Source organism: Lytechinus variegatus, chromosome 10 (genome assembly GCF_018143015.1).
Source record: "Lytechinus variegatus isolate NC3 chromosome 10, Lvar_3.0, whole genome shotgun sequence".
Classification (NCBI taxonomy): domain Eukaryota; kingdom Metazoa; phylum Echinodermata; class Echinoidea; order Temnopleuroida; family Toxopneustidae; genus Lytechinus; species Lytechinus variegatus.
This window is the reverse complement of record NC_054749.1, coordinates 28,936,743-28,960,178: the sequence shown is the minus strand read 5'-3', so window position 1 is coordinate 28,960,178 and position 23,436 is coordinate 28,936,743. Positions and strand designations below refer to the sequence as shown.

The 23,436-nt window shown below is 39.8% G+C and overlaps 1 protein-coding gene across 1 annotated transcript; it reads left to right on the top strand.

The window, feature by feature from the left end:
• Positions 1-975: 975 nt before the first annotated feature.
• On the top strand, positions 976-10,694 carry LOC121422889 (ATP synthase subunit f, mitochondrial-like). The gene is made up of 4 exons (XM_041618117.1): positions 976-1,061; positions 6,088-6,192; positions 9,238-9,354; positions 10,210-10,694. The coding sequence occupies exons 1-4, from the start codon at positions 1,049-1,051 to the stop codon at positions 10,239-10,241; spliced, it is 267 nt and encodes an 88-aa protein (XP_041474051.1). The 5' UTR covers positions 976-1,048; the 3' UTR covers positions 10,242-10,694.
• The last annotated feature ends 12,742 nt before the right edge of the window (positions 10,695-23,436 follow it).

Here is a 23,436-nt window from a genome sequence, read left to right as displayed (position 1 = left end):
AACTTAAAAATGACCTTCTAATTATAATTTTCCTTGCATAGTCAGCTAGCCCCCCCTCCCCCTTTTGGCTCAGCCACCCCCACTTTCAAAACTGTATACGACCTGTTTTATAATGACCCTGCATGGGAAGTGGGGGTCATGCTGGGATGAAACACTTCAGATTCCTTGTGCCTTGTCTCGGAATTTTCCCTGAAATCCTTCTTGAGGTGGCAAAAAGGAGAAATGTAACCTAATTGACCCCCCACTTTGTAGGAACCTTTTTTTTTCTCTCTCGGAACAAAAATGACTTCCATTTTGTAGCAAACCCCATCTTTTGCTTGTTTAATTTACATCAGCATCCTCTGTTTAAAAATTGTTTTGTATTTTATGCAAATTTTTTAGGTCACTTACAGGTCATACCAAGCGTTCAAGGGGCCTTTTGCCGGAGGGCCCCCTTCCCCATAAAAGGCTGAAGCTTAATTCTGCTAACACTATTTTCTGAATTAAATGCATCAAAATTGATTGAAAAATCCTTAAACTTATCACCATTAATTGGAGATGAAAAATGATCATAAACTCTTCCCAACCCTCTGTTAAATTAAGCTCTATAGGAACTGGTGCCGCCAATTTTTTGACATGATCAATATGAGCCCCCCCCCCCTCCCTGTATTTGCCCTGCTCCTCCCCAATCCAGAGTTGAGCCCGTTATCATGTCTTTAGTGAACGTTAAATATGAATAAATTAAATCAAATCAAATCAATCCTGTTGGGAAATATAGATATTATGGGGGTGGGGGCAGGACTGCTGCCGCGGGCGCCAGTGTTGAGAAAAGTACAGACCCTATTCATTAATCAGACCCTTATTTTTTTATTCAATTTACACAACTTGAAGGGCAGACCACTGGACATTTTTACTTGGTTGCTTCGCTTTCACACCCCCATCCCATGTTAAAAAATCTAATTAGGCCTATATTATTTGGGGCGCATGTAAGCATACTGGAGCGAGCGGAGCTGAGAGAGAGATCGCATGATCATTCGTTGGATATCCTTCCGCCTTGTCTACTTTCAACATGGCCGACAAAGGTATGAGTTTTTCAGTTTAAGTGTAGAAATCCTTGTATATTACAGTGATTGATTGTGAAGAATGTTGATTGAGAAATAAATTGAGTTATAAGAAATATTTGTGATATGTAATTCCTGGTTGTATATCCCTTAACTTTCCGTACAAATGTACTACACAGTGGTTTGAATTAATTGGGCCTCGGCTAAGTGCGCAAAAACACTGCACCGTTAACGGGTACCGGTAACGAGTTCACACGGTACGGGGAAGCAGCGGCGGAGTGTATGGTAGGGGGTCCTAAAGCTGCGCGGGTCCTAAAGCTACGCACCACTCATCGCGCATGCAGTTTTCAATGGCAAATGCGCACTCTGTGTGTGGAACTGTGACTGCAGAGTGATGAACAATTCCTAGTATGATGGTGGGCCCCAAGTCTGCGCACCTAACAATTTGAGTTAAGATTTAACATGAACTTCTTCTTATTTCACAAAATCTCTTGGTTAATAGTGTTTCTTATATTATTGAAAGTAAGTGTACCAAATTTCTCATTAAAAAATGAAAGGAAATATGGGATTTTCTTGAAAAAACATCGGGCAGTCATTTTCAGATTGAAAAAAAAATGGTACCCTATGTCTGCGCACATATTCACTTTGCACACGTTTCGGGGATTTTGATGAAAAAGGCTGCATTTTGAGGCCGTCACATGAAATGCCCTGAATTCATTATTTTTCCAACATTTTGAGTCGGATTTTTTTATGAATACGTGTCTATGTAGTGCATGTGTAAAGTTCGTGCTCGTTGCGTATCTTCTGTAACTAAAATCGCGCAGATACGCGGGTGCGCAGACTTGGGAGACCGCGCAGACATGGGGGAACTGACCATAACCACCATTTTTTCTACACAGGCTGCAGTAAATCTCTAAATGCAGAGAAAACCAACAACTGTTAGGAAGTTTGGAGTTATATTCGCTTTAATTTTATTTTATCCTATAATAATTTGGATATATTTTAGAAATTGAGGCACAGGAAATACTATTTTTTTGCATGATAAATCGAGTGCGTAGCTTTAGGACCCCTTCTACATCGGGCGGCGAAATCAAGAGGTGTTCGAAAAACACGACGGGATTTTCGTATTAGTGAGTTTTGTGATATTTTCTACTTGGCTAATGATCTTTAGAATGTTTGCCACAAATAAGTGAAATATAATTTGTTGAGATATTAAAATTGGGACAGTTTTTATTGTTTGAAAACAAAGTGCGTAGCTTTAGGTCCCCCCATCATAAAAGTGTTTCGGGTGTATGGAGGCTGCGACTTGCCGCGCCGTTTGGTATGCATGTGTGTGTGACACAGTGCAGTGTGACTGAGTGAGTGTGTGCAGCATGCAGTGGGGTGGGCACTCCGTATTTGTGGACGGTATACTCAGAGAATGATGCCAAGTTCAATCAAATATCAGCTATGCGTGAGATTTTTTGAATCTGAGTGAGATCACAGACATTGTGTACCGGTATATTATGGCCGTAATATGGGGATAGGCTGTGATAACTGCGTGAGACAGAGATGAGGGGATGAACAAGAGTAAAAAAAAAAAGCCAAAATGCTTGAGAGTTGAGTCACATGCATAATGCATGAGACTTGGTAGCTCTGTATACTGCTTAGAATATCCCCATTGTTTAAATGTCAATCATGTCAATTTGAATTTACTCTAGATAGATTACTTCGGAGAAGCACTCTGCATGCTTGTTTGGAAATTGAATCATGAGATTAAGGTGTCTGGAGAAAAAAATTATTTTTCTTATTTCAAGAAAATATCACATTTTCTTTGTGAATTTGAAGAGAAATGACCTTTAGCATGTTTAGACTGACAGAAATGTAACATTTTTGAAAAGATCCAATTATTGGTTGCAAAAAAGAAGAATGAAATTAGGTCAATTTTCACGTGTAGTTAAGAAATGGACACACACAAATCCAAATTTTTAGCTTCCGAGAGCTGATATAAATTTATTATTAATGCCAAAAACTTGTCCAGAAATAGTCCAATAGGATTTTTTATGCTCTTTCTGATGGTGTGATTTTAATAAAGATTCTGAGACCAAATCACAATTAAAAATTGAGACAAAGTGAAAAAATTCTGCAAAATAGAAATTTCATTTTCCCGTAGAAAACGCATGGGGAAATGGCAATCTCAACACACACAAAAATAAGGGTTCGCAATTTATCTCTAAATCCTTATTTAAAATGATCATATAAACTTGTCCTTACTGTTAAAAGAAGCCCCTGAATTTTCTCTTTCCATACATGTCAAACACAAGTTAATAATTCAGATCACATTTTTGTGGTAGCATGAACGTCCTGAAAAAAATATGCCATATTTTCCCCTAAATCAGCCTGTTTTATGCTGACACTTTTCAGTGTGGCTTCAGACACCCTAATGATATGCATCCACTACACAACAACAAATCGTCTTTAGACTGTGTACAACGGATAGAATCGTCTCCTTACAGCGATTCAGAGACCGCTGATTTGTCAATCGCGCAGATCAAAATGGAAGGCTTGCACTGCGCCTGCTTACTATATTTTCATTCATAAATTGGCTCTTTGCAGTGGCTGGATGATGTCATGTAATAAGCAAAATGTACACGCCCGCTAGCGTTGAACGCTCCTCTATCCGTTGTACACAATTTGTCGCTGTGCAGTATCCACATTTTTTTATTAAAATTAACCCAGGGAGCCCAGGACTCGTCCGTGTAATACTAGGCAGACATGGACAGATGGGTATTCTTCAAAATGGGGTCACAATAGCACTCCAAATAAATTGGGGAAAAATAATTGATCGTAATATATGGATGAAGGTCTATTGTGACAGAATCCTGACATCGAGGCACAAACTGGACCCTCAAAAACTGAAAAGTTAGACCTCCATGTTGCGTTCGTTCTTGGTATGTTTTCAATTTTGAAAGGAAAATGAACGTGACAGAACTTTTCATGAGGTTCACCAAACTTCTACACAGAATTTTGAAATTTTCAGTAGAAAATTATTTATGCTAATTTGTTCACAAATCACAGAAAATGCCTCTTTATTTGTTGACCGATTTTGATTTTTTTTTCTTCCATCTGGTAGAGCTGCATGAGATTCATCAAGTTTGTACACAAAATTTTGAAATTTTGTCTAGGAAATTATCTATGCTAATTAATGCAAAATTTATTCATAAATCACAAAAAATGTTTGTTCTTCATTTGTTGATCAATTTCAGTTTTGTTCTTTATATGATAGCTGGAGGTGGTGATACAAAATTTCAACACAGAATTTTGAAACTCATTAAATATGCAATTTTATTGATATATTTTCAAAACTCAAAAAAGTATTTATTTGTTGATTGATTTTTATTATTTTTGTTCCATCTGAGAGCTACATGAGGTTTACTAAGGTTCTACACAGAGTTTAGAAATTTTGACTAGAAAATTATTTGTGCTTAATTTATCTGAAATTTATTCATAAAACACAAAAAATGCTTCCATGTCATTTCTTTACCAATTTCAATTCTATATCCTCAGTTCATGTCACTAATATTTAGGAAGAAAACAAGCACATGTAGGTTACGGTACACCTTGGGGTTATCTCTCATGTGCATAAACATTTAAAAAACGTGAATACTCTGATCAAGCAAACGCTCAAGCTGCTCTAACGGAGCTTGAAAAAATGCAAGCAAATGCTAATATGCACAAGTGAAATGCTTGCTTTTCAATGCTTTATGCATACGCTTTCTAGCAATAGTTTAGCCGTCAAGGTAATGCTAGCAGTCAGTTAGCGATTGCTTTAACTTACTAGCAAAAGCATTTGCTTGCTCATATTTCTGCATATGGAATCAAGCAAAAGCCTAGCAAAAACAATTGCTACTTTTTTGCATCTGACCCAATATCATTGATCAATTCATGTGCCACGTGTGGTGATTGAAAATATTAAGAATGAGTGTATCTGTAGTGTAATATAGTGTAGTGCCAGTAATGATTGAATTGAATATGCTGGTGGGGTGGTATTCTGACTCATCTTCGATGATATGTATCTTAAAATGACACACAGCAGAGCAGTTCTAGCATATATTTTATCTATTGTGTACATCGCAATGCAGAAGATTTGCTTATGATGCCCATTTTGCTTTGGAAAAAAAACTTGAAAAAGGATGGGGATATTTTATCTCTGCATTGTAAATTTCAGCGATATTTATTTTTCATCAAATTTTGAGCGGTTATTTGATAAAGTATAAGCAATCAGCATGCAAAAAAATTATGCATCCATAAGAAGTTACAGGAATTGAAAGTTCGAAAAAATAGTTGCACACCCTAATTGTGCTTATGACCACTATACACTGTCAGGTATGTGGATCCTCTTTGCAATGTAAACAAGATCTGTAATGTTACATACAAGTATGTACTACTCTCCTCTTTAGACACTAAAAGTAAACCCCAAAACATCTCTTCTTTGCACATGTGTGACAGCATAGTCAGATATTGGTTGCATTGACAATGGGAGGATCTACATCAATATTCCAATGATAAAAACTTTCTGGCTATTCTTTCATTCTTTCTCAAATATTTATTTATTCGTTCTTTGTTTTTTTTTCTCTCTTTTATATGAATTCAGCTTGTTTCAAGGGTGTCATTCTCATTTAATCAAGTGGAAAATATTTGTGTAATAATTTCAATATTGAAGTTATTTCTCATAAATATCCCAGGTTCTGTCAAACAGATATACTTGTCTCTTTCAAAAATTGAAGACAATGGTTTGTACAGTATGTTATTTTTTTTTTCTTCAGTTAGTCACCTACCTCTACCTGCCCCTTGTTTTAAACAGTCCCTCCATAAGTTTTGGAAGATAAACTTAAATCAGATGAAAAGAAAGTTTTCAGTTTGATCTTAGCAGAGAAGTATGAGCCCTCAACTCAACATGCCAAATAAGTAGTTGCTATGTGGGAATACAGATTTTTCATTTGGTGACAATTGGCAATATTTGACTGTATTATGTGAATAAAATGCATTGTCTTTATGTATTATTTAGCTATTGCAGAGTTGAGACTGAGTGAGGTGAAGCTTGGTCAGCTTCCCAGGTGGCTGTCAACCTGCTCCTTCACACCAGCTGGTCTTGTCAGAGCCTTGGGAAGAGGTAAGAACAGGATAAAATGAAGCCTGGATAGTAATACTGTATCTTCGGTCAATTTTTACAATCAATTGCAGAGTGAGCCTTTTGTGAGAGAGAGGCCAGGGCTCTTATGCATAAAATTGTCTTACCTTTTGTTAAATCTTTTGCCAGGCTTTTAACTACCTACATATGTAAAGTATAATGTTGGTTTAGTTTTGTCCACCATCATGGTACCATAAATCTAAAATATAGCTTGTGTTCTTAATTGATCTCTACAGAATAATGAAGGATGTCGATAACATTCTTAGGAAGCAGAAAACTTTCTGAAAAAATGGAAATAATCTGAATAACCAAATGTAATCATCTTTTCCTATTATTTTTTTCATTTGGTAAAGTGTTAAAATTATTAGTTGAAATCAAGAACTAAAGGGCGAACATATCAAAGGTGGATAAGATGACATGCACTGTCTTTGAACCTATTCTGCCCACTTTGCCAATTGGCAAGGCTCTATGGCAGTCTCAGGCCAAGCAACAGTGCTACATTAAAACTGATGTGTTAACATTGCTGAGTAAGGTTATTTTATTCAGCATAATGCAGCAGTTACAGAGATTTAATCCAAGTATGTGGATGGTAGCTTAAAGCACTTCTAATCAAAATAATTTGTCATGTAACATGCAAATGTAGCGATTTGATATCGGAATGCTACATATTAGCCTATTCAATACTTGAGACTGCAGGGCGCGACAAACCCGCTTGCCCGGGGCAAGTGAAAATGACGTGCGGGCAAGCACTTCTCAAAGTCAATTGCCCGATCGGGCAAGTGGTTGTTGCATCTTTTTTTCTGTACCGTACCTCGTTTTTCCATAAATCATCCAAAATCCACACTCAAAATCATGAATAAGCCTTAAAAAATAGCGAGTAGCGCAGTTTCAAATTCCGAAATTGCGTTATTTTTTCTGTACCACGTATTTCCATACATGGTACGGTACCAGGTATGAAAAAAATCAACGCAATGGCCGGGAAACAGTTGAATGTAGTATAGGGGTCCATTATGACTACCACCATGTGCAATTTCTAATGCACATTTTCCCCCTTCCGATATCACAATTCTGTGATAAAATAATTAGAATTACACAGGAAATAAATCACAGAGTCTAGTAACCTCGCATTGGTGAGTTGTCATTCGGCTTTGCTTTTCAAAACGGCCTATATTAACATCCAAAATAACTTGCCGTATTTGTTAATTATAACTTAAAATTCATTTGTTTCCCTTTTTGAGGGGATGAGGTAAATATCAGACAATAAATCATCAAACAAAGCTCCATCTATTTTACAAGGCCGGCGGGAGGCTCACACACGTGCGCATACTAGCTAGCCAGTCTGAGCTCTGTCTCTCTGCCAGAGCTCTGGGGGACAATTCGCTCAGTAAAGGCCTCAATGATGGTGATTTTCTGTTTCAGACAGAGTTTACATTTCGGGTATATTATTCAAAACTTCCAATAAAGTTTGATGATTTCTTCATTGTCATGTATATTTAAGTTATTAATGAATACATTCTCACCGAATTTAGACTCCCCCATAGAGAAATGCAATTTTCGTAGAAGTCTGCGTTTTCAAAGAACTTCAGGAAAAGTTAGGGTATGTGGGCCTTTATTACATGGCCGAGTACAGGTTATTGTACTGGAATAGGCGAAGTAGAAATTAGATATTGAATTCATTTATATCAAAGTTCAACTCACAGTCACACCCACACAAACACACACACACACACCCAAGATTCTAAGCATAGTGAAAAAAATTACTTAAAAATCATACAATATTAAACAATGTTAGTAATAATTCATTAATAAGTGAACAGGTATTCCTCAAAATAGAAAAAAAAGTAGCATGTGAAAACATGTAGATAAAAATTATTGACCGAGTGCAACATCATAAAATGATGAAGAAAAGACTTGATGGTTTCCAACTAATTTTTTTTATTTTTTTAAATCAAGGAAATATGGAAAATAAATGACCATTTCATGGATTTAAAGATGCAAAATGTGAAATTTTAGCCACTCCACTTTTGATGATAAAAATTTTTTTTCCAAGTAAATAAAGAGCTGAACATTTTTCACTGGCTGTCTTTATAGTTTCCAACTACGGTAAATGAAAGCAATTCTAAGGAAATATGGTAAGCAGGTAGCCATTTCGTGGATTTAAAGATGCAAAATATGAAATTTTAGCAACTTTTGTTGAAGGGTTTTTTAAAACCTTAAATGCCCATAAAATATTGATTTTTTAATCTCCAAAATAAACGTAAAGACTCAGGCCTACGTTGCTGAAAATATCCTTTTCAATGTGTGTTCTTTTATACTGGACATGATTCTCAATTGTTATTTTGTATACCTTAATAAAAATAAGAGTAGTGCCGTCATAATGAAAAAATTATTTAAAAAATTGGGCAAGCAGTTTTTTCTATCGGGCAAGCAAATTTTTTCATCACTTGCCCAACAGGGCAAGTGACGAAAAAAAATTTGTAGAGGCCTGCTTGAGAGCAATAATAGAAAAGAAATATGCAAAAATATTTCAATTTAAATACATGTTCCTGTAAACATTACATAGAATACATGTTTCAACTGAAACACCTTTGTTCATATCTAATGTAGTAATGCAGTGTATTTGTGATCCAACACTTCAGGTTATTAACACAAACTAAGACTGGTCTTTGATATGTTACCTTTTTTTGTTACACATTATATTTTAGGTCTTTTACTAAAATTGATTGAAAATAATGAAGGTTGTATCTTTTCATGCAAAATGATAAAATGTTTTGGCATCCCATTTTTAGCATTCCATATATTCAGCTTGTTGATTCATGTATATCCTTTCAAAACAACGTTATTGACAATCCCCTCCCCTTTTTGGGTATCAATTATTAGTTATATCCTTTGTTCAAATGTTAGGTTTATTGTATTTATGCTGCTCTAGTATTATAAACATTTTTTTTTGCATATTTGAGGTTAGTCAACCTTATTAATGCCTAAAGGAATCTAATGGTAATTTGCCACTTTTATCTACAATTACAGGTCGCACAAGGTATTACAACAAATATATCAATGTAGTACGAGGCAATATTGCTCCTGTTGGCCAGTTTATAGCTACTTTTGTCGTCCTTAACTACATGTGGCGTTTCAAGGTTGAAAGTGAGTAAAGAGTTCTTATTATCAAGGACCCATTTCATAGTGAATTTAATACCATTTAAACTTTGCCATCATGGTACTGTAGCTACCATGAAAACAGGTTTCTATGTTAGGTAACATAGAGACATAGCTTTAATTGACACAAGTGTACCACTATGAAACGGGCCAAGACTTCTAGAAACTTCCTTTTTTTTAAGTGCAATTTCTCATTAGTTTTGCATCTCCAATTTTCCTGTCCTGTAATGCCATCAAACTCGCCAAGGTTGAAACTATTGGGAATGTTGATAAAATACATGAATGTATGTAAGTTGAGGTCTTGTTACTATCTTGAAGTTTAGTACAATTTGATAAATTAGTGTAAAAAAGAAGCCAAAACAAAGACATCCACTCTTTGTTCTTCTTGAGAAGAATGTATTTAGCTTTGCAAGAATCAAGAGATGTGATGGCAAACTTTATATTAGTGGTGATTTTTGGTCGAATATTTGACATATGCATTGATGGACATCTTTCGCTCAAATGGGATTCATAACAGCAGAGCTTCTTTTACCCAGCAGTTAGTTACCTGTGCTCAATGAAATTCAAGATATAACAAGTCTTGCAACTACCATCTCTTTTATAATTTGAAGTTTGCTCTCAATCATCATTTGATTTTGACACATTATCTTACATTCATTAACATGTTACAAGCATTTTCTTGAGATATTTTTTTAGAATTGTTGATTCTTAATATGCACATGTTCAAATTGTATAAAGAAAATGGCTTATTATTCAAGAGATGATTTTATCTCTGTGTAACAAAGAAAATAATTTGTCTTTACATTTATGCTTGTTTTTATCTTTCATGTTTTGCCTTTACAGAGCAACATCGTCTAAGAAAGCATCATTGGTGATGAAGATGGACTGCTTTTGACCTGACCTCTACCCTTCGTAACTATTCCCACTCCCAGCTATAAAGATAATTCAGTCTCTGTCTTCAATAGGCACAACCAAAGTGGAATTAATCAACATGATCTATCCAATAAAACATCAGAAAATGCACCAATTAGAAGGAACTTTGAATTTGAACATGTGGAAAGGGTTGCCATCTGACAAGTTGTCGCGTTTGATGTGAAGACCACAGCAATTCGCCACTTACGTATTCAGCCAGGTCCAATTTTCAGTCCATCAGAAGTCCCCCAACCTCATTAGAAATACTCTGTGGAGTGGAATCAATAGTTGACCAATGCCCGCTAACAGTCATCTGTTGTCTGTCTTGTAAAATGATATGTAGGACTTTGTATTATTTTGCTGTGTAACAGAGCAGAAAGAGTATATGAGAATTAAAATGAGTTGTTACCTTGTGAGCCTTTTCTTGCATACCTGATTCTTTTTGTTTAGTATTGTGTTTTTATTGATTCTAGTGGTAGCTGGAAGAGGCGATGGCTTTCATGTAATGTCTTGATCAGTGTTCTATCTAGTCCCATTTTAGTGTTGGTTGCCATTTCATGGCATTACAACAATAAAAAAATCAGGCCAAGTTAGTGTTCTAAAAGCCAAAAGTGAATATTTGAAAATAAATAAATAAATAATTATCAAATATAACAATGTTTAATGTAAATTATGCAAATATAACAAGGTTGAAGATGGAAATGAACGCAAGTGCAATGCCTCTTTGCAAGAAAGTTAGTTCTGAAACGCTTTATTTGAAATAATCATTGGTTGGAAGCAGTGTTTTTCATGAGTGGTGGTCAGAAATCTGCCGGTTGGGCCTGACCACTGCCGTCCACTATAGTTGTAACACTGGTCTTGACATTAATTTCCTTTTATGAATTTGTTTTCAGCTAACCAGAGCAGTTGTATAGCTTATAACAGGAGTGAAAAAAAAAATCATTGACAAATCACTTTGTGAAATCCTCTTCAGAGTGGAAACTGATACTGACATGCTATTTGTATTTTGTTATTTTGCAATCCAAAATGGATTTAATGCATGGAATTTATAGAAGACCCTCCTACTTTGGGTTCATTGCTACGTGAGTCCACACAAATAACGTCTTGATCCCTGATTGATCTTGGGATTGTTCCACAAAGAGTAGCAAATGCAAAAAAAAAAAAAAAAAAAATGAAATATGAATTCCATTTGACTCATTCTTCTAAGTCACAAGTTCCTTTTTAAAGCAACTCTTTGTGCAATGGCCCCTGATCTTGGTATGGTGCATTTCCTTGACTCAAAATATTTTTATTTATCTTTTATCAACCTTGGCTCTGAAAGTGCTAGCTAATAGTAATACCCACTTGGTCTAAAAAAAACTGTATTATATATCTATGAAATGAACAGAGATGAAATGTAATGTTCATTTGATGAGTTGAGTTATTGATTAGAAATAACACCTTTTGATTATGAGACAACATTTTAGTTCAACTGGGTTTAAGGCCAAGTCTTGGGTCCAGTTTGATAAAGACTAAACAAATGCACGGCCCGTATTCTGAAGTCAGGATTAACTTAGACCATGGTCTAACTCTGTACTAAAATTATGGGAACCCAAAAGTGTCAAAATTGTCAAAATTTTATTAAGTTGTATGTTTCTTACATTGACTGTGCTCTTTCCTGATTCTTTAATGGTGAAGACAATTATATATTGATACTTCCTAGACAATGATTTGAGAGCCAAATGAGCTGAAATATGATATCTCTACTGTTAGTGATTTATATAACAATTGGCTGTCCATACTTAAACCACAACTTTAAACCTGAGTTTAAGTTAAACCTGACTTCAGAATACGGGCCCATGAGTTTACAATCAGCCAATCATATTGAATGATTTCTGATTTTCAGTAGTTTGATATTGCAGTTTATTATTACAAGTTTGATTAAACAGGCCCCTTATTGAACCCAACACTAATAGCACACTAGGAGGGTGTTTCACAAAAGAGTTTGGTCTGACAAAATGTGAAGTTTCCATACCTGCTTGCACATAATTTCATTGATTATAAAACATGGTAGAGCAGTCCAATGAGCTTGATCTTACTGATACAGTGATGGATTACATACCCTACACATTGGAATTTAAAGGACAAGTTCACCCCAACAAAAACTTGATTTGAATAAAAAGAGGAAAATTCAACAAGCATAACACTGAAAATATCGGATGTAAAATAAGAAAGTTATGACAGTTTAAAGTTTCGCTTCATTTCACAAACCAGTTATATGCACATCTCGGTCGGTATGCAAATGAAGTTTCATTCCTCCCTGAACATGAATTCCATTTTAACAATTTGTGACTTCAGGCAAGGAGGTCCTAATCATCAAATTCGTAAAAAATTGAAATATTGTATAATTCAAACAAAAACTAAAAGAAATGGTGAGTGACATCATCGACTCTCTCATTTGTATGTAACTCGTTCATATAACTGTTTTGTTGAAAATAAGCGAAGCTTTGAAATGTCATAACTTTCTTATTTTACATCCGATTTTGATGAAATTTTCAGCATTGTGCTCGTCTAATTTTTCTCTATTGATTCAAATCAACATTTTTCTGTGGTGGACTTGACCTTTAAGTGTAAATTTGGAAACCTTTGTGAAACACCCACATACAGGACAGCAATTCAGAATTTGACCAAGCTAAACATGTATATAAATGCTGCAGTCAGCAGCATGCAGTACTACAGGCTTACCAAGAAGAGTTCTATCGTTTCACTTACAAATTTTGCTCTGAGCCAGTCATACTTGCAGTCGCTATAACATCTGTTGGGGAAATCACTGACATAACTCTCTGAAAAACTTCCCAGATCAAGAATTAGAGCAAAACGAGGAAGAGGAACACAAAAATAAAGATAGTGAGAGAAAGGAGGAGACAGAATGGGACAAATGTAGGGAAGGAATAAAGAAAGAAGAGGAAGATTGATATTTTCTTACATGAGGTGGTCATGTTGAGGTATTTCTGTAGCTTAATGAACTTATGCAGGAGTTTATCCTCTGGGCTAGAATAGGAAGGTGGACGAGAGAATGAAGAGATGAGATGCAGTGTAGCAAACAAGAATGTACCTCAGAATTGACAGGATATACAGATGAAGAAAAAATGATGAGACAGAAGTGCAAGGATGCCGGATAAAGGTAAAAGGAGAATGAGAAAGAAGGAATAATAAATTGATCGTGAGAAAACAAATGGGGATAGAGGGAGTGTGAGAATTGACAAGAGGGAGAGAAGAGTCGTCATATTGCCCTGTTAGCATACTCTTCCAAAAGGTCCTCTCGTACTTGTATTCTACTTTCCCCAAATATCATTTTTAGTAAAAAAAAGAATTTTTAAGATTTGGGGGTGGAATTAAATCTCAAGCATTTAGGTGTTGAAACAACCCAGTATTTTTGGGGTCAAATTGAGGAAACGACTTCACAACCCTTGGTTATTGTCATGCGTTTGACCAGCTGAAAAAGTAAATCTTAACAAACCTTGTGAGGGCCTAGTAAATCTTAAAATAGGCATAAATTAAAATAAAATAGCATACTCTGTATCATGAATCTGTATGTGCAAAAGTTGAAATCAAAATGGAAAGACTTGGGCTCCCCAAAAATGCAATTTTTCTTTCCTTTCTGAAAAATAAGTATAACTACTTCTCAGGCATTGAAAGGGGAAATATTTCAGGATACACTATTCAATGGTATCTACTTCAAATTTTTTTTAAAAATAACTACAAGATGAAGTGATAAAATGTCTTCTATCATGAAAAATGATAACTTTATCAAGGAAGGGCGCTAAAATATAATCAACTTCAGCTTTTCACAAAGAATCAGTGGAGAATGATTCAATGGTTGCAAGAAAGATAGAAGTATTATTATTGAACCTTCATCAAAGCTTTACATATACTTGAACTAAATAGATCATATTCAAACAAACTTGAAATAAAACTCAACATTCAAACTGAATATCTAGTTGACTCTATACTTTATTGCACTTGTCAAAAATTAACACAGATGGATATTTGCAAATCAAAGGCTTAAAGGAGAATGAAACCTTTGGAACAAGATAGCTTGTTAGAAAGCAGAAAAATCAAAGAAACAGATCAACGAAAGTTTGAGCAAAATCGGACAAATAATGAGAAAGTTATGAGCATTTGAATATTGCGATCACTAATGCTATGGAGATTCTCCTGTTGGCAATGCGACAAATATGTGTGATGTCACTTGGTGATCAACTCTCTCCATTGCTTTAGTATATATTTCACTTAAACTGCCTATTTTATCACATGTATCGGTGATCATGTGTTCTTTCTATAGGAGGACATCTAATACAGATTTTCAAATACATCATGGATAAAGAGTTTGTATCACCATAAGAAAAAGCAAAAAGAGACATTTTTGGGGTAGTTTATAGTCCATGGAAGGGAAAGTTGTTCACATATGACATCACACATCCTTGTCGCATTGCCAATGGGAGGATCTCCATAGCATTAGTGATTGCAATATTCAAATGATCATAACTTTCTCATTATTTGTCCGATTTTTTCTCAAACTTTCTTTGTTCTTATTCTTTGATTTCTCCGTTTCGACAGAAGCCCACTTGTTCCGAAGGTTTCATTCCCCTTTAAGCTCTTGAGGCAAACAACTCTCGAGGCAAACAGCTCTCAAATATAGCATCAAAGATTGTCAGAAAGTCCAAGCTAACAAACAATTCTAGTGATTGGGAATATCGGAAGCTTTTGCAATGTATCTATTGGTGGAAGGGCTTAGTTACTATGCTCTATAAATAAGTGCAAAAAATTATAATAATTTTGCAAAAAATATCTACTTTTGAAGTTGTTTTTTTGTGTCGGCAACCATGTATTCAATAATAGATATTCCCCCCCAAAAAAAAAAATATGAGTCAAGTTCTATCAAATTTTTTAAAATTTGAAATTCCCTTTATGTTAAAAAGTTTCAAATTTAATGGATATTACCATATGATATACTAATAATACATGTGACTCAAAGTGCAAAAAGTAAAAAAGGTTTTATGAAAGACTCAACAGAGATGCAATTTTTGATGGCTTCAGGAAGTCTATTCCATAGTATGGGGCACGCATGAGCAAAGGATCTTTCCCCCAAGTTTTTGAAACCACAAGCAAACAGGATGTAGATGTTTTAAAGAGACACTATACCTACATGTAACCAGGCCTGCATGTATCAATAAATCACTTGATTAATTGAGACTTAAAATCTGTCATTTTTTCAGAAATAATGGACAAACTTACATTGTGATTACCGGTAAGAGTATACAATGTATCACAGAAATGTGAACAAGAAAGTTATCAATGGTAAATCATAATTTGATCACAGATAAAGATAATAAAAGATATATCATAGAACTTAGAGTCTCATCTTTCATCTGAAATAACTTATATTATTCCCTGGCTTATTCAACCATATATTAAGTGAATAAAGATTAAAAGAAATGAAACCAAAAAATAAATATGGTGGATGGTATCAAAATTTAGAATACAAAATCTTAAACCTCAAATAGTTTAATATCTGCTCTTTATCATACCTCAATCAAAGAAAATAAAGATAAACTGAAGTCCCATTTCTTTAAAATGATACTAGTATTTCAATAATTCTATTTTACATGATACAAAAAAGCACTATGAAAGGAAGCCTGACAGCCAGCCTGTAAAATGTCTTTGTTTAATAAAATCGATATCAATTATGAAAATACTTACCTGATTTTCTTATTTACGAGATAACTCATACATCTACTTGATTTGCTAGTTCAGCCCTCTGGACTGCCATACCCGAAAAGAACTCCCAAGAATTTTAAAAGCGCGAGCGCGCCCTCTCCCGTTCAGGCTTACTACCCATGATCACCGCGCAATGAGCGTCCATCTTCCTCAACTTTTGCAAGCCCATACGTTGAAACATGTTGCTACGCAAGGCGGAGGGTCGGTGGGAGGGTATCAAGTAGATGTATGAGTTATCTCGTAAATAAGAAAATCAGGTAAGTATTTTCATAATTTACTTCAATAACTCCATACATCTACTTGATTTGCTAGACCAACACGGACTCAAACCGTAGGGAGGCATGTTTTCAATTGTAAGCCTAAGAAAATTTAAAAAACAAAAACAACGAAAATTAGGGAGAGGGGGAAAAAGCCGCAGCTGCTTTAAGCGCCGAAGCAGCAAATCTCACCTCGCTGGACGGAATGTCCTTCAAGTAGAATGAAGTGAAGGAGTTAGCTGAGCGCCAAAAGGCGGCTCTCAAAATGTCCTCGAGAGGAATGCCCTGAAAAAGGGCCCATGACGAACTAATACCCCTAGTATCATGGGCCTTAGGTCTGGTTGTATCAGACAACAACGCACCAGCGCCCGCTGAGTTGATGGCCTCAACAATCCATCTAGAGATGGTGTCGCGGGATGCTGCTGAAAAGGGTTCACGTGAAATTACAAATAATTGATCTGAACTCCTAGACGACTTAGTGCGATCCAAATACCACTTTAACGCCCTCACGGGGCACCACAATCTATCCTCTGAAATAGACGAAAAACTAGACAGAGGGGCCAGAAAGACTTCAACTGAACCAGAGGACATGGTTTGATTCTTTGCGATGAACGAGGGGGTCGGAATTAACCTAACACCCCGTCTCTCCCAGCGAATGTGTCCCGGCGAAACACACAGGGCATGGAGAGAACTTCGCCTTTGGCCCGAAGCGATAGCCATTAAAAACGCTGTTTTGATAGCTAAGTTATGGAGAGAAGCCTCCGCTAGGGGCTCAAAGGGCGGTTTTGCAAGGGCCCTAAGAACTGCAGACAAACTCCACGACGGGGCTAAGGATTTGACTGGTGGACGCTTCAAGAAAAAAGATTTTAATAAATCCGTAATGACTGACGAGTTAGATACTGAAGAGCCGTCCGCGAAACCGCGGTGCGTCGCTGCAATCGCGGACCGATAGCCCCTGATAGTTGCGATCGCTTTGCCTTTATCAAAAAGGCCAACCAGAAAATCTGCAATCGATGCAATCGAAGCAGAACGAGGATCGAGTGAGCGTTGACTGCACCACTCCGAAAAAATGCCAAGTCTGGAGTTGTATAAGTCCAACGTGGAAGCACGCCTGCTTTCCGAAACAAACTTGGCTGCCCGATCCGACAGACCTAGGGCCCGGGCATCCTCCCCGAGAGCGGCCACGCAGTCAAGTGTAGTGACTCCGGCCGCGGATGCCTGATTCCCGAGAGGGGCTGAGAAACTAACTGACTTGTCGGAGGTAGAGTGAAAGGATCCCCCACTAATAATTCCAGTAGTTGAGGGAACCACGCCCTTCCCGGCCAGTTGGGTGCTATGAGAAGTACCCACGCCCTGTCCGCCTTCACCTTCCGGAGGACTTGCGGGATCAGGGAGAAAGGCGGGAAGGCATAGCACCTCTGATGTCCCCAGTTCATTGAGAAAGCATCGAGATGTGACGCTTCCGTCTCGTTTACTCGAGAGCAGAAGACTGGGAGCTTCCGGTTCAGCGCTGTTGCGAATAGGTCGATGTCCAGTGGCCCCCAGCGGTGGAGAATCAACCTGAAGATCTCTGGATTTAGTGCCCACTCGGAGGGGAGGCAACGCCCCCGAGAGAGGAAGTCGGCTATGAGGTTGTCCCTGCCCGGTATGTACGAGGCAATCGGGACAATCTCTGCTGCACGACACCACTTCCAGAGACCCGCAGCCAACGCGTCGAGAGAATCCGACCGCGTGCCCCCTTGCTTGTTTATGTATGCTGCCACAGACCTGTTGTCCGTACGGACCAGCACTGTCCGCCCGGTCAGCTTGTGCTGAAAGTGGCGGAGTGCGTTGGACACCGCTTGCATCTCCAACACATTGATGTGAGGGAGAGCGCCTGGATAAGCCCAAGCTCCGGACACCATCTCCCCCTCGCAGTGGCCACCCCAACCGGAGAGCGAGGCGTCGGTGGTCACTGAGGCTGACGGGAGGGGAGTCTGTAGTGGCTTGCCCTGAGCCACGAATGCTGGGCGAGTCCAGGGCGCTAAACTGCGACGGATAGACAGTGGCAGAGGAATCCGAGACTGCAGTGAGTCTACCCCGGGGCTGTAGTAGCGGAGATGTCTTTGGAAGGGCCTCATGTAGAGACGACAATCTTGCATTATGTCTACTAGACTGGCCATATAACCTAGCAACTGAAGCCAGACGCGGGCTTTCACGTGACTGCGCCCCCTTAGGGAGTGGGCGAGAGACGTGATCGACCGCACCCTGTCTGGGCTGGGCCGCGCGAGCTGGTTCGGTATATCTATCCTCGCGCCCAAATACATGGGAACGCGGGAGGGAGTGAGCTCCGATTTCTCCCAGTTGATCATGAACCCGAGGCTCTGAGTCACCCGTAGTAGCAAGGAGAGGTGAGCTTGCAACTTTGCCTCCGAGTCTGCGACAAGAAGCCAGTCGTCTAGATAGACGAAGAGTCGCAGGCCTTGGCTTCTCAAATAGGCTGCCACAGTGGTGACTATGCGAGTAAACACTCGGGGCGCCGGTCGCAGCCCGAACGGGAGGGCCCGGAATCGGTACGTCACACCGTCGAATTGAAAACCCAGCAGATCTCGCGAAGCTGGATGGATGGGAATGTGGAAGTACGCGTCGCGTAAATCCAGAGACACGGCCAGGTCCGACGCCTCCAGTGAGGGGAGGATCGTGGCTAACGTTTCCATCCGGAAATGTTCGGCCGGAATGAACGTATTGATTCTCTTCATGTTGAGAATCATTCTCAATTTGCCCGAGCGCTTGGGAATGACGAAAATCGGGGATAGACAAAGATTGGGGTTGTCTTTCACCCTCTCTATCGCGTCCTTCTCCACCAGCGCGGCGATTTCGGCCGCGATGTACTGATGGTGGAGGGTGGAGGAAGGCGGTGAGGCGATGCGAATCGCACCGTGCGGGAAGGCTTCTATTTCTATAAAGAAGCCGTCTCGCACGACGGATAAGATGTATGCATCTTCAGTGATTTCCTCCCAAGCCGGGAGAAAATGACGGAGACGCCCGCCTACCTTGCCCAGCGCTCGGGGCAGCATGTCAAACCGACTGCTTCGGTTTGGGCGGCGCCCTCGAAGTGGGTCGCCCCCCTCTTCCCCTGCCTCTGCCTTCTCGCTGGTCTCGAGAGACTTGAAAGTTTCGAGGCGGCGGTGCCGGAGCCCGGCGCCTCCGGGCAGCAGCAGAGCGGGGGTGGGTTTGCACCCTCGGAGCTGGAGGCTTCCTCGTCGTAGGAGCCGCCGGGCGCTTGAGTCTGAGCTCCTTGATAAGTTCTGAAGCCTGCTTGCGACCATCGACCTCCTCCTTGAGGAGGGAGGCCGCTACACCCCCGAAGAGGAACTTGCTGCCTTGGGGAATGCCCGGGAGGAAGTTAGCGATCTCCTTGGGCGGGATGCCGAGTTTGCCAAGCACCCTCTCCCGCCGGGCATTGGTTACGAGGGACGCAGAAAAGGATAACTGGATCCATAAGTCACCAATCAGAGAAAGCAATGCCTCGTCTAGGGTGACCCCGTCACTCTCCGAGACCCCAAATTCGGCCGATTGAGCTCGGAGCGCCATTAAGGCTCCGAGGTAGGCCGTAAGACGTAGCGCAGAGCGGGTCTGAAACTCGTATGCCACGTCCTGTCTCTCCGACCCGGCGTACTGGCTGGAGGAGAAACGGCCCCCCAACCTCGCCCCGATACGATCGAGTTCGGGGGAGAACGATTTTGGCATAAAGAATGCCTCTTGGTCCTCCTGGGCAAAGGTAAACCCTTTTCCAAAAGACTTCTGTCTCTTGCCCTTAACCAGCGGGGCGCTGGCTAGAGCGGCAGCATTCTCAAATGCCGACTTGAAGTCCTTGGTCAGTCTAATGCCGTTCGACGCCTGAAGTGGCGGGGCGAAAAATAAGGACTCCCCTGCTTCATCAATACCCCCGCTCGGAGGGTAGATGTGAGGTAGATACTTCTCCAGCAGCGCCTGAGCGCTTACTGAAGAGTCGACCGCGGGAGGGTTATCCTCGCCTTCGAGAGACTCCTCGTAAAGGGAGTCTCGCTCCATGGACTGATCCGGGAGGTTGTCCCCATGACAAGTTTCCTCCCCTGGAGGAGCTCCGAGAGCCGCGGGAGCCGTACGGCCTCTCGGCCGGCTCTCAGGAAGGCAAGGGAGTCCAGTATGCGCCGGGGTGGTCTCGAGCGATTCAACAGAATCGCTCGAGGATTCCCCGGGTGTCTGGTGGTTATCTCTCACTTGTCTCGCTTGGTGCTCGGGGACACCAGCGGGGTGAGTAGACGTCGAGGGTGGGGCGAACCCGCACTGCTCGAAAGCAGAATGTAGCAGCATGAATAGCTGTGACATCTGACCACCGACACAAGGGTCTGAAGGAGGAACGCCCGTGGCAGCAGGGCTGGCCAACCTCTCCTTCGACCTCTTCTTCTTCTTCTTTTTTGCGGGCTCCGCCGGCGTGGCCGGAGCAGAAGAAGGCACAAGAGGCACGGGTGATCTCTTACGATTTGCCGCCCCTGGCAGGGCGGCCGCCAACAACGAAACTTCACCCGAATCTGACGGGGTCAGATTGTGGTCACAGTCTGATGTGTGACGCCTCTCGCGGTCAGGGGCTGGGCGATCTCTGCCGATGCTATCAACGAAGGACGACTTACACGACAGAGAGCCTGACCTGTGCCGGGGGGAGAGAACCGCACTCTCTCCCCGGACTTCCGGTGACCCGGTAGCCGGTGGGTCGCATAGCCCTTTGGGTGCTGCGGCGGCAGAACCTGGTTTAGGCTTGGAAGCCTTGGCTACCACTTTTTTCTTTGTCCGAGACCGTGGCACCACAGTCTCGGCCTTCCTACCCTTAGCATCCGACCGCAAATTCGGAATGCTGATTGACGCAACCTCATACTCACCGCCGCCGGGGGAAGCGGCCGACTTCTGTAAACTTGCAATCGGGACGGTCCCCGTGGAGGGCACCAGGTCCTCTGGGGCTGTGTTAGTCCCACTCATCGGTACCTCTCTCTACCCTGAAAAAAGAAAAACAAGAATTTTTCTTTTTTTTTTTATTACAAAGATCTCGCTTAGGGAGAAAGGAGAAAAGCATAAGCTAAGAGAAAAAAACCCTGCTTAGATTAAAAGTGGAGACCGGAGTGGTCTTTCCCTCCTCCTATAAGAAATTTGTTTGAGCAAACAGAACAATTCAAAAAAGGAAGAGTAGGGAGGAAGAAGAACCTAAGAACAGTTTAGGTATCTACCTGTAAGAAAATAGAAAGGAGGTCGGAGACTTTGAAAAAAAACTCCTACAAGGTTCCCCTACTATTTTTTTTTTTTTTTTAAATTAAAAAGAAAAAGGGCGACTGAAAGAATTTTTTGTGCCCGAAGGAAAAAATCGAAGCAAGAATTCAAAAAATGAATGCAAGCTCAGAAAGGAACGAAGTTTCCACCTGCGAAGAAACACAAAAACAAAAATTTCAGAGCAGGAAGAAAAAGGATTGAGAAGCAAACAATTCCAGATAAGAGAAATTTTACGATAATTTCCAAGAGGAAAAACGTAACCTCCTGTGGAAAGGTAAAGAAATTCAGAACAGGAGGAAGGAGGAACGTCTCTAGTAACGATTCCAAGAGGAAGAACGACACAGTAAATCCTCAAAAAAGAATCGTAGAGCCCGCCTGTCGAAGTAAAAAATATAAGACTAGGAGGGGAGAGGGAATTGAACGAAGAAAAACAATTCCGGGAAAGGTCAAAAAATTCCTAACAGGAAAAGAAGACCCCACCTGTAAAAAAAATTTTTTTTTTTTTTTTTAGGGGGGGGGATTGAATAACCAATCAATCAAGTTATAATTGCGTAAGTCGAATTAAACAATCCCAGAAGAGAAAAAGGGCTTTAAGTTCCGCCTGTGAATAAAATATCAATCAAGAAATTTATTCAGAACAGAAAGGAAAAAGAATTGAAGAATTAATCAATCAATAATCAATCGAAAATCTTAATAAATCAATTCCGGAAAGCAAGGAAAGGAACAGAGTTGAAGATCCCAACCTGCAAAAAGAAATAACAATAACACCCACGACAACAAAGTGTAAAGGCTGTCTAGAATTTAATTCAAAAAACGGCACCAAAAACCACCACACTTTGAACGTGAAGAACAATAACCGTGGCAGGAGGTGAAGGCTTGCTGCCACGTCGGCAGACCAAACCCGGTGCCTCGCGAACGCGCTAGCGATGCGGCGCGACGAGGGGGGGGGGGTTCGAAGGACCCACCGCCGCGGAACGTGTTTCAGCGTGAAGAACCCAAACGTTAGGAAAACAATTTAAGTGTCACCAAAAACACGCTAAAAAGTCGCGCCGGGTGTAAATTCTGAACACAATCTTACACACAAACGGAAAGATTGAATTTAAAAGGGAGAATGCACAACTGATAAGCAAAAAGAATATACCAAAGATCAAAAAAGATTTGAGCTTTAGGAGACTTATCTGAGCACGTCTTGACAGATGGCTTGCCGAAAGCAAAAGAGGAAGATGGACGCTCATTGCGCGGTGATCATGGGTAGTAAGCCTGAACGGGAGAGGGCGCGCTCGCGCTTTTAAAATTCTTGGGAGTTCTTTTCGGGTATGGCAGTCCAGAGGGCTGAACTAGCAAATCAAGTAGATGTATGGAGTTATTGAAGTAAATTGGAAGTTTTGAGACATGTGATACTGTTATTTAAATTTGTTTACCATCCATCAAATAACTTGTTTGGTATCCTTTCTTCAAAATTGTTTTTCTAAATGTACCAAATGAAAAGCAGCAGAGACTCTAAGCTTCACAATTCAGTCATTTGTTACTTATTTGTGATTAAGTTATGATAAAACTATTCAATAGTTATCTGTTCATTTCTTTTTTTTTGGGGGGGGGGTGCACTATACACAAAACAGTTTATGAAGATAGGCCATAAGATTAACTTTATTTATAGATATGCATGATATTTAGCCTTTAATTACTTTAATGACTTAAATGGGGGACTATAATTTCAGATTAAAAGCTATTTATGAAAACAAAGCCAATAATGTATCAATGTATTAGTAGGAAATAGGAAGCTCATTGATGGGAATGTCCTACTGAATTTAGATCAATCAATGAAATGACCATTCAGAATCTGGGATTAACAAATTTTAAT

Coding starts and splice junctions, on each gene's coding strand:
- LOC121422889 (XM_041618117.1), top strand. Junction 6,193..9,237: donor TGTCAGAGCCTTGGGAAGAG/GTAAGAACAGGA, acceptor CTACAATTACAG/GTCGCACAAGGTATTACAAC. Junction 9,355..10,209: donor GTGGCGTTTCAAGGTTGAAA/GTGAGTAAAGAG, acceptor TTGCCTTTACAG/AGCAACATCGTCTAAGAAAG.